The 16370-nt window shown below is 38.5% G+C and overlaps 1 protein-coding gene across 5 annotated transcripts in view; it reads left to right on the plus strand.

The window, feature by feature from the left end:
• Positions 1-16370, plus strand: part of SUSD1 (sushi domain containing 1) — a 52063-nt gene that overhangs the window by 11973 nt on the left and 23720 nt on the right. For 4 of the 5 annotated variants that reach the window (XR_007767791.1, XR_007767792.1, XM_050912666.1 and 1 more), the window contains exons 8-11: positions 8803-8897; positions 10498-10687; positions 11694-11788; positions 12914-13100. Coding sequence is in view for 3 of the 5 variants with exons in the window: in XM_050912666.1 (XP_050768623.1) it covers positions 8803-8897; positions 10498-10687; positions 11694-11788; positions 12914-13100 (567 nt within the window). In the remaining 2 variants the exon portion in view is untranslated. The remainder of the gene's footprint in view (positions 1-8802; positions 8898-10497; positions 10688-11693; positions 11789-12913; positions 13101-16370) is intronic. The other variant, XM_050912668.1, reaches the window with a different exon arrangement.

A 16370-nucleotide genomic window follows, 5' to 3' on the forward strand; every position in this document is an offset into this window, starting at 1 on the left:
GATTTCAGCAAGAGCTTTGCCAGAGGCAAAAATGTAAACTCCAGCTCTAGCTGTTGGATCAGAGGGCCAAAAAAGTCAGAGTTAGGGTCATGTGGAATGGAAAAAAACTTCTAAAAAATAGCTAGTCCAGGCTTATCTGGAAAAAAAAAAAAAAAAGAATAAGAAATTGCTACAAAGGTCTTCAGCTTCTTAATGTCTACATTTTTCACACTTATTAGAGCTAACAAATGACTTTCAAATGAAATTAAATTTCTGTTTCAGTAATTATGCCTTTTAGATGTATATGATCTTAAGGGTGCATGTAATTAATCAGTAATTCCCATTAAAATGAGAGAAAATCGTGTACCATTCCAAAATAACTTATGATAGAAGTTGGAAAACCATTTGTCTTTTCCGACTGCCTGAAAAACTTCATTAGAAGTAAGGAAGTTAAGAATTTCCCCTGAGCATGTTCCCTTTGGCAAATAATGACTTCTTCATTTCTTAGGCAGTGATTGCTATGAAATGCCCTTTGTTTGCATTTTCTGTTGCATTGTCTGTTGGGGTATATAGTGAATGTGTGTGTATATATAAAAGTGCATTTAATAGTAGCTGGTTTAAATATTAAAAAATTGCTTAACAAAATTAATTTTACTGAGAGATGCTGGTTGGATTAAGCCATCAGCAGTGAAGTCTGGCAATAGTCAGCTGGGTTACAGTCTTCCTTTCCCACCCCTTAATATGTATACCTAAACTCAAGGGACTAAAGTGCAGAGAACATACCAGCAATTAAATACCTGCTGTCCAGTATGCTCAATATGTGAGTCTGGACATCCTGTACAGCTTGTCCTGGAAGAACTTCTTTTTGCCCTGCGGAGTAGGAAAGCGTGGTTTCATTTCTTTTCATTGCAGAAATGGTGTGCTGTTATTCCAGGCACACATTGTGTTGAGCTCTGGTGAGATTTCATGGTAAATCTGGGAAGTTGTTTTCAGAGTGAAAGCAAGATCCCCTTGTGGGAATAATGTTTCAGTTTGTTTCAGGGAGGGGCTTTGGCTATAAAGCACTATAGCATGCAGTGGTGGAATACAAGATGGTCTGAAACAAGAAGCTTGGTTTTCGCTTTGTGAGTTTCAGAGGAGAAATTGTCAACCTGATCTTTTTTGGTAGTAATATTTATCTTACTGAGAGAAGTTGTTCTGGGTGTGGGCTCAAAATGGGACATAAGGTAACACAAGACTTACAGTTGCATTTTTTATTAAAGTGAAAAGTACAAAATGAAGCCTTCCCACTCATGTTTTTCTTTTTGAGTGGATTTCACAGATAAGGGGTTTTTTTAATTTATCATGGCTGTAAGAAGGCCAGAAAAAAGGTGATTTGTGCCTTGGCTGTCTATCTGAGATGCTTGTTCCTAAATCTGCACTTGCAAATGGCACAGTGCAATGTGTATTGTAAGCCATTACTAACTCCATGAAGAGTATCATTTTGAGAAGGGCAGGGAGAGGTGTCTGAAATGAAAATGCGTAAATGAGTTGGTTTTGTCTTTCACTGAGCTTGGATACAAATGTTTGATAGTAAAAGGTCAGGAAGGGCTAACATAGATGCTGAAGTAAAATCTCTTCCCCTTGTAATATGTGTAGACAGTGTATGTGCATGCATGTACACACACACAGAGAGCTTAATTTTTGAGAACTTATTTCTTGGGCATCCAGGGAAAGTTAAGATGAATTATGGTGAACAGGGTGCTTATGAGGTTGCCTTGCTCTTAATACCATGTGCAGCTCTAAAACTTTTCTTGGTACTTTTTCCAGTCTTCTTCACAGTTATGAAGGGGTCAGTTCATGCACAAAAGGGGCAGTATCTGATGTAGTTTTCTATGTTAATTGGACAATTGTTAGGGATATTTTGGAGGAAAATAGTCCCTTTACCTACTGCAGGTCTCTTCATCCTGTTTGCAGAGTCCTCCCTTCTACTATTCAAGCTTTTTCCGATTTCCCAGTTGCAAGTCCTAGAGATATCCTTGTCATGGAGCTTTTTCACAGTATCTGATCTATCCATTCTGTAACAATTGGCTCTAGCCGCAGCTATAAGCACATAGACTGGGTTTGCTGCTGCCCATTATTCTGATTCTAGAAGACTCCTCGAGAAAATGCCTTGTCTGTGTCTGTTTTCTTCAGAGATTGTTAGTATTCAGTGTGTTTAGCATCTGTTCGTGTGGGTAGCAACAATATGGTGTCTTAAGAAAGACAAACAGTTTGTCCAATATCCTTATTTTTATCCAAGGAAAAGAAAATACAAGTCTGCATTAAAGAATAACTTCTCAGTATTTAAATAAGTCTCCAGTAGCACTATTCACTATCTTATTAGAAATGCATTTATTAAAGTGTTTTTTGATGTATTAAGTGAAATACTGTCCTTGCAAAAGAAGCAGCTGCTGCACATGGGTGGGAAAAGGCCATGGATATGTAAAAAGGCTGGAGAAGGGAGTGAATCTGACCTGCGTGCAAAGGTAATGCGCATTATTGGTGAAGCATTCCAAAACTCAGGCCGTGGGAAATAGCTGTTGTAGTCAAAAGGGAAAATTGACCTCTGTGTCCCTTTAATGCGGAGTCTGACAGCACAGCAACCTTACTGGTCAGTTGTGAGAGACTTCCAAAGCAGTGTTAGGCATTAAGTGCTGTCAGCAGATTGTAGGCTTCGCATGCATGGTATATAGAGGAAAAGATGATCCAGTCCCAACGTATTGTGAACCTGGAACTCAAATAGGCAAAAAATCATTCTTCACACCAGTGCACATTCCATCTGATCCTGAGCTTGGAGCTTCTGTGTCATAACCTTTTGTGTGCATGCTCTTTTTCACATTACCTCTTACTAAATGCAACATGAACCGTCCATCTTTCATGGGAGGTTAATTTTCTGTTTCAGAACGCTTCATTTTTCGGTGTTGTGACTCCCCATCCACAAATAGAGTTTAGCTGCATGAGTTTTGTTGAGATAGTCATGTGGAACTTGGGTATTATGTTAGTGAGGAGTACCTTCAAAGCATCAAGAGAATAAGATGTTAGTAGGTTTTGAGCCATTTCCCAGGAAATGGGCATTGTATACCAGCACTGAAAATCCTAACAGCTGAAGAGGATGGAGGATACTTGCTAAATGCATGCTTCAGAGATTTGAAGGTTTAGAAGGAAGAGCAGTTTGATGAATCAGTCCAGAGAAGGCATAGCAGACTGTCCACACTATGCACTTTAAAACATTGCAGAAAAGAATACTTTCATATTGCAAAAAAAACCCTGAAAAAAATCGAGCGAAATCTGAATCCAGTCTGGAATAAACAGAGCAGGATCATCCTTCAGGTGTCATTTAACTGTAGACCTATAGCAAAGATAATTTCTATGCAGCTGAGAGGGTCTAGTTACTCTGTTTGTAATCCAGAGTTGTTTTCCCTTTGCTTTCACTTTCCCTTCTTCTCCTGTGCTTTATCCGTATTCGCAATGACTGATTTCCGCTCTAGCTAGAAGACTCTGGGATGTCAGTTTTTACAACCTCACTTTTACAATAAGAGATGACACAGAAAGGCAGCTGGATGTTTCTGTGATGGCAGCGTCAGTAATTTCCACGCAACAATGAATGGGTTAACTGTCACTCTCCTAACTTGTATTCCCAGCCATGTGTAAATAATTCATATCAACAGTTATGAGCTTAATAGAAAAGGTGTCACTCACACCTGTGGGCATTGATTCAAAACCCATGGTTCTGTAGGAATAAGAACCCCATCAAACAATTAGGATAATTATAGTCATCAATGAAAAGGATCTGGTTGGCCTGAGTTCTTCTAAAGGCCTAATTTGATATGTTAAATCCAGACATCTGGTAATCTGGTAATTTCTTTAATTGCCTGGAAAAACACAGGTGGAGTCTGTGTTATGGGAGGTGCTGCTTCTTAGATCAAAGTGATGCAAGCCAGTGATAATTAAACAAAAAAAAGTGTAGCTTTTTGCAGGGCTGTTTAGGCTTTTCTTTCTTTGTTTGTTTGAAACCGAATTAAGAATTACCCCGTTTGTGATAGCAAATACCAGTTTCAGGAACCTCTTTCAGCTGGGAAGTAGATCATCTGCATTTCTAATCCCAGCCCATCTAATCCCATCTAGTTTGACACCCTTGATTGATACTTCTTTCCTTTGTAAGTATGCTCACAATTGCATCTCTTACATTTTTGTCAGTCTGGTTCAATACATGAATTAGTCTGCTCCTGATTGTCTCCTGGTAACATTTTTAGACCAAAGGAAGTAGTAAATCATTAGCTATCTGTCTGCTCCTCCCTGCTTGACTGTGTCTGCCTACAGCTTTGCTGTTTCTTTGTGGAATTCCTCTGTGTAAAGTTGGGGCTGAAGGTGAAAACCTGCTGAAATTTTGTAATCCTAGTTAAACTGGAAGCAAGTGTGTTACTCAAAATGTGAAAAACTCATAAAAACTCATGATGCTGCCCTAAAAGGTATAAATACTGAAGATGTGTCTTTGTAAAATAAATTCCGTATATACTTGTGAAAGCTACTGTGCAAGAGGAGTTTGCCTGTGTGCTAGGGAACAGGTGCCTTGCTGTTTTTTGCTCTCATTTTATTTCTGTGTCTGAACGTATGTGTGGTGCATGTTAGTAGCAGATGGCATTTGCAGCATCAGTCACAGTTTTCACAGAATTGAACAGGCAAAACATACAAAAAAAGTTAATATTTGGATTTTTTCTTTCCCCTAAATTGCATTTATGTGTGGAGATTGGTGGGAAGAGCTCAGTAAGTGAATTTGCACGTGTGGATGATCTTTTAGCTACTTGCAGATCTGCTTTCTGGTAAATATTGTTTTTTCATGCAAGTTCAAAAATACTTCACTGATAAGATGTATCTCAAGGTGAGGTCGGTGGTAGTCAAGTGCTCTTTCAACTGAGGACTAGTGGATTGTATATGTGGAAGATGTCATGTGGTTTTAATGACTGTTTAGACATAGGGTTGTCTGTGTGTTACAGTTTCTTTTCTGAATCGGCAAATAACAACACTGAGTACTGGGACCTGAACTCACAGAGGCTAATAAGTGAAGGATTAAGGTTGGTCCTCACAGCACAGGGTTAAGGCAGAAGACCACAACAGTACAGGCATTTATGCACTGGCTGTCATTACTATGAAGATTTTCCCACACACTCAAACACAGAGAGAGGCCCTCCTTCCTAGCAGAGCTTTTAAAAGTGGAGTAAAGAAGACTGAGACCTTCACTCCTTGTTTTCCTTATTAATTGCTTTGGCTTTCTTAACGTGATTTCTCCCCCTCCAACGCTCACTGGCACTGTTGAATCAGTTTGTTGCTCGCTTTTTGCGTTCTCCCATTTGTGTTCCGTTTACCAGCACCTGTCTTCCTGGCTGCTAACAGCCAGGTGCTATTTGCATCTGTCTACCTTCTCCCAGATTTGCCTATCAGTATTTGACTCCTCCAGCGTCTTTTTCCACCCTTCTGCTCTGGTCTCCAGGCATTTGCATGTTGTTTCTAGGACCCTTTCCCTTGGGATGGGAAGGAGAGTGTGAGGGTAACCTGGAGGTCAGTGGAGCAGCAGTGGCATCCAGTGGCCTTCTCAGTTAATCACAAGTTGAAATTTCTAGTGATTGAAGTGTGGGGAAATTGAGGGTCTTCACTTCTCCCATCTCGTTTGTGAGTCTGAGTTAAAGCTGTTGATCAAAATCACGTAATGTGAAGACTTGGATGCCACTGTCTGCTAAGACGTTACACTGAGGCCAGGCATGTATAGTGCATTTCACACTGGGAGTTCCCAAGCTCTGGAAGTCACTGGCACCATTAGATTTCACAGGAGAACTAATCTGTCAGGGAACCTGTTTCCCTCTAGGTGCAAGAATATTTTTTTCAGAGATACCTTTGTGCTATTATTGGATACTGTGTTTAGTGGGATTAACACTGGGATTAGTGATAAACCAAGCACCTACTGTACATTTGGTTATCCAAGCAAAGAGCATGTGATCAGTAGGAGTAAGGGAGGAAGAGCAGTCTCCTCAGAAAGCCCAGGACTTTGTTGTGGTGTTTGCTCTGTGCATGTTACGGCTTTTCGTACTCTTTCTCTCCTACCCATTTAGAGTGGAAACTTATGAAAAAAAGACTGGCACCTATTCTGTGGATATCTGGTAATTGCATGGTGGCCTTGTCCTTCTGAAAGTTCAGAAAGCGTGACAGAAAAATTGATGTAGTTACAGAAAAAAATGCTACTAGTTCTGCCTCTTTCTTTCCAAGGAGGCCACTATATAAGATTTCTTTCCTTGCCTGAATACCTGGCATAATCACTTTTTTGTTGTTTGCCGCTTTATTTTGCTGTATTTTTTTACTAAGTATTTTATAAACTCACGAATCAAGTGCCTGATTTTCTTGCTGAGCAGTCTCAGAGATAACTTTTTTTTTTTCTTTCTTGTTATGCATTTTAATCCTGATCTCATAGATATACAAACATTTACCCTCTGGCTGTGGTCTAATGAGTCATTTTTGCCATCCGGTCTTTTAATAAAAATGTATCTGTTTTAAAGAATACAACAGCTGAACATACTCTTTTGCTCTGTGGTGGTACAGAAATCTTAATACTGCGGAGTTTCTAGACATTATTGTGAAACAGATAATAATAAGCAGCACTTAAACACAATCACACAGCCATTTGTAAGGAAATTTGGTTTAGAGGACACACAGATTAATTGCTTTTTCTTCTTGTGCTCTGTAGAAGAGGAAGCTTTCAACAGCATTTCCATATTTAACAACAGTTTGGAATGGAAGAATTAAAATTAGTTGGGAGATAAACTGGTCTAGTGCGTGAGGCATGTATTTGTTGAATATGTGGAGAGGGAGATGTCGTTAGAAAACAGTTTTATGACAATTTTAGTATTCAAAGGAAAGGAAAAAGAAAATAAAGTGCTGCAAAATACATAAACAATAAACTTTAGTTCTAAATAACTGCCTACATATAGGAATTTCAGAGACTATTAGTGTATTCATTTATTTCAGTGGCAGCTTCATGTCCATGTGCTACAAGGGGGCCCCTGTGAAATGGTAATGAAGTTTACATACAGAGGAAGGGCTCCCTGAGCTATGCTTGCTTTTACAGCAGGGCATTACACTAACTGTTGTGTGAATATTTCTGAAGTATCTACCAAGACTATCCTATAAATCCGCTTCTTTTTTTCAGCAGCTAGTAAGGGCTTTTCAGCTTAGAATCTGTATGAGCTTGGATTTGTATGACCTTGGTCATGTAGTGAATGTAATAAGAAAATACAGTAGTAGGGCAAAGGAATGACTATTTGAAGGCTGGTGAAGGAAAGAAGAGGAGCAAATATATTCACTGTCAATCTGAGTTGTGACCAGAAGGAGCTTTGTTCTTAGCTCTCAGAGGATACTTGATTATCTTGTCATGTGAAGGCAACTGCTCTGTGTCTGATGACAGCAGTGAGAAAACTGCCTAAAAAAAGAATGAATGAGTTGATCTTCCTGGCTGTGCTTTTTCTGTGAGGCATAAGCCAACTCTTAAAAGTGTGTAAATTAACACAGGTATGTTGAGGGATGTATCTCTGGTTGCTACAACTGTACTCCCTACATGCTTACTTCTGTGAGCTTCATTCTTTTAATCTAGTGTTTGTTCTGAAAAGTGTTTTACTGTGGCTGTGTTACTAAATTTTATTTATTATAAACAAGGAAAAATGTCAACACCTTTTAAAAAGCAACCCAAACAAATAATGAACCAAAACATTCGTTCAGCTACAAAAAAGCTCTTTTCCAATCTAACACAGAAGCTTTCTTAAAACGCTTTAATGCAGGTGTTTGTATTCAGAAGAGCATTTTTCCCTAAGTTTGTTAGCTTATTGGTAGCCTCTTTGTCTTACAGACAGCTCTTTTGAATCTGCTTGACTTTTTTTATTTGCAGTTTAATGAGACTTCTAATCTATGAGATCCAATGGTCTACAAAGTCTTCAAGTTGATTTGTGAGTGGCTCATTCTTTAGAAGACAGACCATTGCATGTCATGAGGTTCAGATGCTGGCACCCAAGTTCAAGGATAATATAGAACGGGTGGCAGAAGTAGTGAAATTGGGACATTGTTTATTGCTCTTCATTTTTTGGTGGTGTAATACTGTCATAAACACACTTTAATGAAAGACTTTGACTGGGAATACAGGAATACCTATACATGGTGCAAGTTTATTGTATTATGACTAGGAGGAACATCCGAAGCACAGCAAAATGTCTTTTCTCATTAGCTCTTTTGCCTGGATTGGTCACCCGGTATGAAAGATTCTAGTCCTCAGTACAGTATATACTGAAGATCCTTGTGTAAGAAACAATGCTGTAGTATATGTGTGCTTTTATATATAGGAACATTTCAGCAGTCTGATGGAGTTAATGAGCTTGTTCCTTTGCTGTCAGGAAACTGTAATGTAGTTTTAATATCCTCTTCAAGATTGGTAAAGTCATTAGAATTAAAATTGTTCTACATTAAAATGCAAGCCTAGCAAAGTATTTTGTTTTCATTAGTCATGGTAGTTCACGTAATGCTGGCCGTGTGTTTACGGACTTCACAGTCATTAGCTCAGAACGTGCTTCTTCAGTTAGCCTTGTATTTTAATTTTAGGAGCCAACACAGTTAAGGGAAAACTTACTACCTAACTTCTGCCTACCTTGTTTTATTTTTCCTGTTTGAAAAAAAAGACAAAGAAAGCAATAAGCTATTGCTCCAAACTTATTAAGATTTGCATGAGAAATAGTAACTCTTTTCATTCTGTGTTCATGTTTTTGCTCACAGAGGAGGAATTATTCAGTAATTTGTCCATATTCAATGAAACATGTATGAAGTGGCAAAGGAAGACTGGAAGGCTGGGAGTGCAGGAAACGTACACAGTAAGTGGGGCAGTATTTGAGATTAGGAGTAGCTTTGTCCTAGTTAATTCTGGTGAGTCAGCAGTGGAGATCTGTTTTGTGGGTTTTGTTTGTATCATAGTTTGTCTCACTCTTCCCAGTGAACTGCCTAGAAACCTAAAGGTGGCTGGGTTAGAAAAGAAACAAATCCCTGTCCTAAAGTTAGATGAAAAACTCAAAAGCTGTTGGGGTCCCATTCCAGTAAATCACCTAAACATCTGCTTGAAACTATAAGAAATGTTTCAGCACAAGTTTATGTTTTAGTGAAATTCCATTGTCGAGCTCAAGGTCATATTGACATAGAAAACATTGCAAAACTTGGGCAAAACTGTGATGCAAACATTTCAAGTAAACAGTGTATCAGTTGCAGATACTGGATGTAACTTGTTTTAGAAATGCAAGGTGTATTGAAATACTGTGCCTTGCTCAAGACATTCAACCATCTTATATTTGAACATTTTAGAACTGTTTTTCATGGAAATTGAAAGCAACCTTGGTAACTACTTTTTTTTCCCATCTGTAATCATAAGAATAAAAGTTAAGATATAAATTCTCAGAAACAAATAGTTCAGTCAGTGTTACTGAAAGCCACAACAACATGATAAGAATTCCCGTGTTTTGAGAATGACACCATCCCAAGAGCATGTACAAATAGGGGGGGAAAAAAGGGTGTGTGTGTGATTATTTAGGATCTCCAGGGTGGGTAGGTTAATGTGGAAAATACGTTTCAAGGTTGAGCGATAATTTTGGAAAACAACCTGTCTTTCTCCTCCTGTCATATAAACCAATATATTTTTAGTTTGAGTGCTTTTATTGAGCACTGCTGAGATGGAAAAAACAAGTTCCCAATTACCCTAACAGTTCAAAACTAGTGCTTTTCATGTACCCAGTTCTAACTGGCAAGCTGTGGATCTCTGGTGTAATGTGCTCTGTGCATGTGCTTTTGCCTGATTTCAGCTATCTGCAAGACACTTCAGAATAGTCAAAACTGAGGATGATGTAGGCATAGGGTGCATGCGGTAAAGTTCAGAACACAGTCTGGACTGCCTTGAGCTCTACTAGATAAGTTTTGTTTGTCCTTTCATCTCCTACAAACAACAGGTTTCTTTTTTCACTGCACTGGGATGATGTTAGGGAAGCTTGTTGTTTACTCTTGTTTGGCATTCGGTCTTACTACTGCTTCTGTAGGGCAAGGGGGAAAAACTAGAAAAAAGAAAAGAAAGTAGCAAGCAGATGTAGTTTCCATCTGTGTGCTGTAAACAAGAAAGAATATTTACTCACACCTTACTATTTGTGTTGGAGGTGTTTGTAGGGTCCACATTATAGATTCCTTCTATTTGTTATAGAAATATATGAATAAATATTCATAATTTTAACAGCCAGAAGAAATTAAGAAATTAAAGATCTAAATTATTAAGCCATCTTGTTGCACCAAAACAGTTAGTCACAAGCCTATTTTTTGATTGAGCTGATATTCTAAAACAGATGTAATCCTAGGTTCTCAAGGCTTAATTGAACTAATATTCGGAATTTTGGAGAGCCACAACCAATTGCACCATCGTTTTTGTTAATCCTTCAATAGTTTCACATACTGGGCCAAAGATGGGATGAGAAGACGTTCTCAGAAGATGCGATATTTAACATCACTACAAGTGAAGATAATCCAAAGGTGTGTTTACATCTCAACTCTGGCAGTAACTACGTGGTGAATATTAGTACCATCTCTTCCACAAACATCACTGTCTCAGTTACCGTAGCAGTTCAAACAGAGGGTAGGTAGTGTTTTGTATTCTCTGTGCTTATAGAAGAACTTACTGTGCTGCAGAGTTCACAGTTTTGAGTCTAGCAGACAGGGTAACAGGCTGTCTCCTAGACTGTGTCATTCTTTATGCTGACTGCACACATGTAGGCACCATCAGCATCCTCTTTTTCTGCAGGACATTTTTCTTTCTGCTCACTGTGGCCATTCTATCTATGAGCAAACAGCAGTGGCAGTAAGTGCCCTTCAGAAGGATTTGGCAAACTTGCTTCTTCAGGATTTGTCTTCTGGCTGAGGCAGGATTGGTACAGTGGCGTTCCTGGCTACATGCTGGAATTTCAGTGCATGGTACAGTCCTTACTGGTTTCCATTCCTTGCCTTGAAAACTGATTCTCTGCCTGTGGGAGAATTCCCTGTTGCTGAGCTGTGTGATACTAATCTAAGTGATGTGAGCATTATAGATAATGTTCCTATGTTTAGCAGTGATGAGCAGTGTTCTGGCAGTTTTTCAGTAATTGCAGAGAAGGCATGTTCTAACAGCAGGTTTCTGTAGTATTTTGGTCATGGAAACTTTAAGCTTGCCTTCTGACATACTAATTCTGATGAGACAGACCTTGAGAAATAATTGCCTTTGAATCCACAAAAATGCTTTTCATCACGTACTTTTTCCTAAAGGTCATAAACTGTGACAAATTGTTTTATCATAACTTTATTTCCATCGGAAGGTCTGAACCCCTGGATCTTTCTGTCATTATAACCTCCCTAGGTCTGGACAAATAAATCCTATTGTGATTTCCTGAATAGCATGCTTGGATTTTTCCGAAAGCCATTTTCTCTGGAAAATGTTCATGCTTTATTTACTGTGTTTGTTCATTCAAAAAGAAACGAGATTCTGCCTCCTTTTCAGAAAAGAATTAAAATAAAAACCTTTTTTTTAATTTTCAGCTACTCATATTCAATTAAGTTGAAGAAGGTGAAGTTTTTGTAATAAGTTGTTCCCTTTTTTCTTGTCTCTACAGTAAAGGAAGCTTTCAATAATATATTAATTTTTAATGATACCTGCTTGAAATGGCGGAGAAATGTCAGGGGAACTGATGTGGAAGACAAATACACAGTAAGTGACAATCTGTATTTTGAATCTAGAAAACAATTCATGTCAATCACCTATGTGAAAAAACCTGTAATTTTTCAAACACTTACTGCTAGCAGTGTTCCTCATTCTAATAATGTCTCTCATAAAAACCCAGGGAGTAAGCTTGCATAACAACCTTCAAAAAAGAAAGAAACCACCATGCTCTTTTGTAGTCTCCTGTTTCTTGCTCATTTTTTCCCCTGTTCTACTCTGTTTTGGCTTCCCTATCTGTACTTTCAACTTTGTCATGTTCCGGCCTTGGACAACTCTGTTCCAATTCCACAGAGTCAGCCAACTCTGCCTTGTGATATGCCTTCAATCTTCCCTTGTCCCAGCAGGGCATTTCTACATGAACTGTCTCTGCCAGGACTCTTGACCACCTGCTGTTGTCTCAAATCTCCGTGTGCTAAGAGGTGCTTGGAGATTATCTAAAGGCATAGCATCTATTTAAAGGAAAATCAGCACATGATTAAAATGCAGCAAGCATTTTAGTTTTCATTAACAGAGGAATGATAAGGAGAGGCCTTATTAACTTCATGATCATTTGGAACATCAACAACAAAACAAACACACACAAAATCCAACTGAAACAGAAAAACCCTACGGGTCTGTAAATTTGCCTGGAAACATAGCTGTCTGTAGGCAGATCCTGGAGGGTACTTGGCATTTTGACATAGGTCAAAATGACTTGATTTTGACTTGATCCGCAGGGTCAAACCAGAGGGGTGTTCATGTGAGCTTACTTTTATAACTCATCACTCTGCATGATGAGGGTATACTGCAATGAAAGTGCAGTATTATTGGAAGCCTATATGTTAGCAGGAAATCAAGACTTGGGGGAAATTACAGTACTAATAAAAAAGGGTAGACTAGGAGGAGGAGAAGTGAAAGAAATAGGACAATGTCAGAGCTGATCAAGAGGGACTGCAATTCCTGTCAAATTTTGGAAGCATTTGAATTTGAATAACTTGTCAATGCCAACATTTTTGGCACTCTATGCAGTGGTGTGTTTTTCTGCTGTTTCTTGTAATTTAGAGCATGACATGACTGAATGCAAGTGATCTATTAAAACACTGCAATTTCCATGCCGTGATTCTTTGGTTACAGTTTCATGTGCAAGGCCAGCGTTGGTATCAGAAGGAGTTCTTTCATGAAATGACCTTCAACCTTACCACACACAAGCAGGCTCCAGAAGTTTGTCTTGATTTGCAGCCAGGCACCAATTACTCTGTCAATATTTCCATGGTAGCTTTGAATTTTTCACTGCTTGTTTCCATGACGACACGAATCACAGGTAGGTCCTGCCATTTATTTTATGTATTTACAAAAGCACCTGTTGGGTGCAAAAGGCTCAAGTGAAACAGGATTGTTGATCTCGGTGTTGTATGGTGGGTTGTCAGAGTGCTCTTTCCATGCTCAAAATTGTTCATTGTTGCTTGTTTTCACAGATTTCATAGGGTTGGCAGTCCAGCAGCATAAGGGGGAGAGAAATGGGGGTCCTGTGTTTTGAAGTGTCATTTTGGCACAGCAGGGAAAAGATAGTTTGGTGTGTTAGACACAAGATTGGTATCTAGGGGAGCTGGGTTAAATTCCCTGCCCTATTAGAGGCTAAGTCACTTTTTCAGTACTAGTTCTCTCCACTGTGAAGTGGAGATAATAGCACAACTACACTTTGTATGGGTATTTGTGACAACAGATATCACTAAAGTCTGCAACGATCTGAAGTACAGAGTCCTGCAAGTACCTCAGACAGGTACCTTAATCTCTAATTAGTAGAGTACAAAACATAAAAGGCATTTGAGCAAATAAGGTTCTACAGGGAGAGTCCTGGCTTTGCTGTTTATTTGCATGGCACTAAAATGCTGTGATAAAAAACATCTGACATTATTTAGCTCATTTTTTTCTTTAGAACAGTTTTGCACCATCCCTATACTGTCAGACTTTCTGTATTAGGTTATTACTGTTACACTGTGAAGTGCAGTGTTTGGTGCTGGTGTCATTCTTCCCGTTAGGGCCTCAAATTGGAATAGGTAAGAAACATGAAAGCTCGCTGAGTGTCTGTAACTCTGTTGAGCCACTAGATGGAACCAGTTCTCTTCTGACTGCTTATGAAGAACTGGGGATTTGTGGTGGTTTTGAAATTGATAGTATTACAATATTTTTAATAGTAAATCTAATGTTTTTAAGCTTCATGAAAGGCAAAACATGTCTTGTTTCCTAAAGCTACTGTCTAGCATATACAATGACCTGTATTTTTTTTTAAATAAAATTACAGTAATGATTTGATAATTCATTTTCAGAGGCTTCCCAACTGTCACTCAAAAGTAGCGTTCATGAGTACATGTAGCTTTGTAAAAACAAATAAGTTCTCTCAGAATTTGGTTGACTGGAGTAATCTTTGAATACATACTCAGAGTCGAGGCGTAGCTCTTTACTCCATCATACTGTGATATTTCCTAAACTCTGCAGGATTGCATCAGGTCACTTACTCAGCAGAGCTCTAGAGAACACTTTGCAGCAGGTGCTGTGTGAAGTGGTATTTGTGCCTTGGCAGCTGGCATGTTTTCCTCTCCGCTGAGTTAGTGCTTAACAAATGCACACACATAGTCCCAGAAAACGTCTTTGCGTAAAAGTTAGGTCATTTCCATTTTGGAAGAAGATCCTGCTATACGAGCCATTTTATATCTGGTGGTTACTTTTTTCAATGAGCAATAAAAGGTAGGTGTTGCTCTGTCATTAGGAATCTTCATCCAAAACTTGCCATGCAAACACTCCATATAGTGGTTTTTTTAATGGAAGCCAAAAAATAAAAATAGGTCTTTTTGCCGTTGAAATTGAGTGAAAATTAAAAAGCCAACAGCGATCATGCTGCAAAGCTCACCAAATAATGAGATTTAAATAAGATGTTAAAATAGTTGCTATTTCAGCTTATCTAGGATGAAAAGGGTACAGTTAAAGTAATGATTCTGTCAGCGTCCCTTTGACTTCTGTGCCTTATGTTTCGGGAATTGCATTATCTGTACAAGCAACTTAATTTATATTAAAACTACTTGTAATTTTAAAGTAGGTATATAATTTGCTTCTTCATTTGTCCAGTTATTTTGTAATCCTGTATGTTGTTACACCAGACGGTTGTGTTTCCATTGTGGATGGAATGATCTCAATTTATCTGCCAGCTTAAATCTGAAAAGTGTTTTTTGGCTCTGGTGGTTTTCTGGCTAAATGGTACTGTATAAATGGAAGACATGCCTTAAGCATAGAGGCTCTAAGGAAGCTGAGACTTGCAAAAGTGTTTTGCTGTTAATTTACTGGAGGTGGCCTCATTTGTTGTCTAAGCTTTCATATGGCATCCTTTAACAAATGCACAATCAGTTGATCTGTTTCCCCAGCTGGGGGCAAATCCAGATGTTGTATCTCCTTGACTTCCACACACCTCCCGCATTTTGAGAGTTCAGGAAATCTTAACTGTGGAGTTTCAGCTAGTCTGAAGAGACATGTCCCAGATGATTGGATGAACGCTGCCTAACAGACTTAATTTCTTGACAGGGATAGTCATCTGTGTAAATTCTTAAAGACTGTCACAGAATACACGAAGCATGTAGATGCTAGCAATAAGTTTGTGTCTTTTTTCAAAAAGGAAGATTTGTAAATGCATGTTGAGAAAGCTACTTCTATATCCTGAATATCTATATCTGCATTCATATCTATATATCTCCCGAATGAGAATATATTATATCCGTAGTATTTCTAAAGAAAAAAAGCAAGAATTTGGGACTTAAAAGCCTGTTTTTCTCCCTGGCAAGTAGTATCCTTTAAAAATAGTTCTGTGCTGAGCACAAAGTTGGTTTTGCCCATCATCTTGTGGATGGTAAATATAGTCCAGCAAATGCTTCATGGATCGTTGAAATTCTGCTCCTTTCATACTTCCAGTAACCGGCATCTTGCACAGTCTTTTATGTCATCTTAGCTTATTTTAGACAAGCTCTCAGCACCTGTCTACTTGAGATAGGAAATTGAGTCAATTATGAAAAATGATTAGGCAGTGATTATATTGTAGTTGTAAAAAGATGGTAACAAGATTGTCTTCTAAGCAAGAAGGGAGTTCGTGTCTGTTTCCAGGGAAGGAAAGGAGTGTCTTGTGGGTGTACGTTCTCATTCATTATTTGTGTTGGGATTATGCTAGTTACATGTGGCTCTGTTCCTTTTCCTTTTTGAAGATCATTTATTAAGGCATGCTCAGACAAGGCATTGTTCTTAATTTCATTATCTGTTTTCACATATGAATTTAAGAAAGTTGAATTCTGTCACCACTTTCAAGTGTTTGAAAAACAGAATAATAGAGAAAGAACTAGTGCTTTTGCTGTCACTTTTAATACCCTAAATAAGAGTAAGTTCTTCTGTTGAGGCACGTTAAAATACTATTGATATTTGAATCTGTTTGCAAGCTCTGCTTTCGGATAGATTGTTTATGATGGATGTGACAAAATGGTGGTCTTTGGGAAATTCATGAATGCCTACTTATTTACTGTGTCTGGCTAGCTTTTTGTAGCTTAGAGCAGACCAC

The sequence above is a fragment of the Gymnogyps californianus genome, chromosome Z, assembly GCF_018139145.2.
Source record: "Gymnogyps californianus isolate 813 chromosome Z, ASM1813914v2, whole genome shotgun sequence".
Lineage (NCBI taxonomy): Eukaryota > Metazoa > Chordata > Aves > Accipitriformes > Cathartidae > Gymnogyps > Gymnogyps californianus.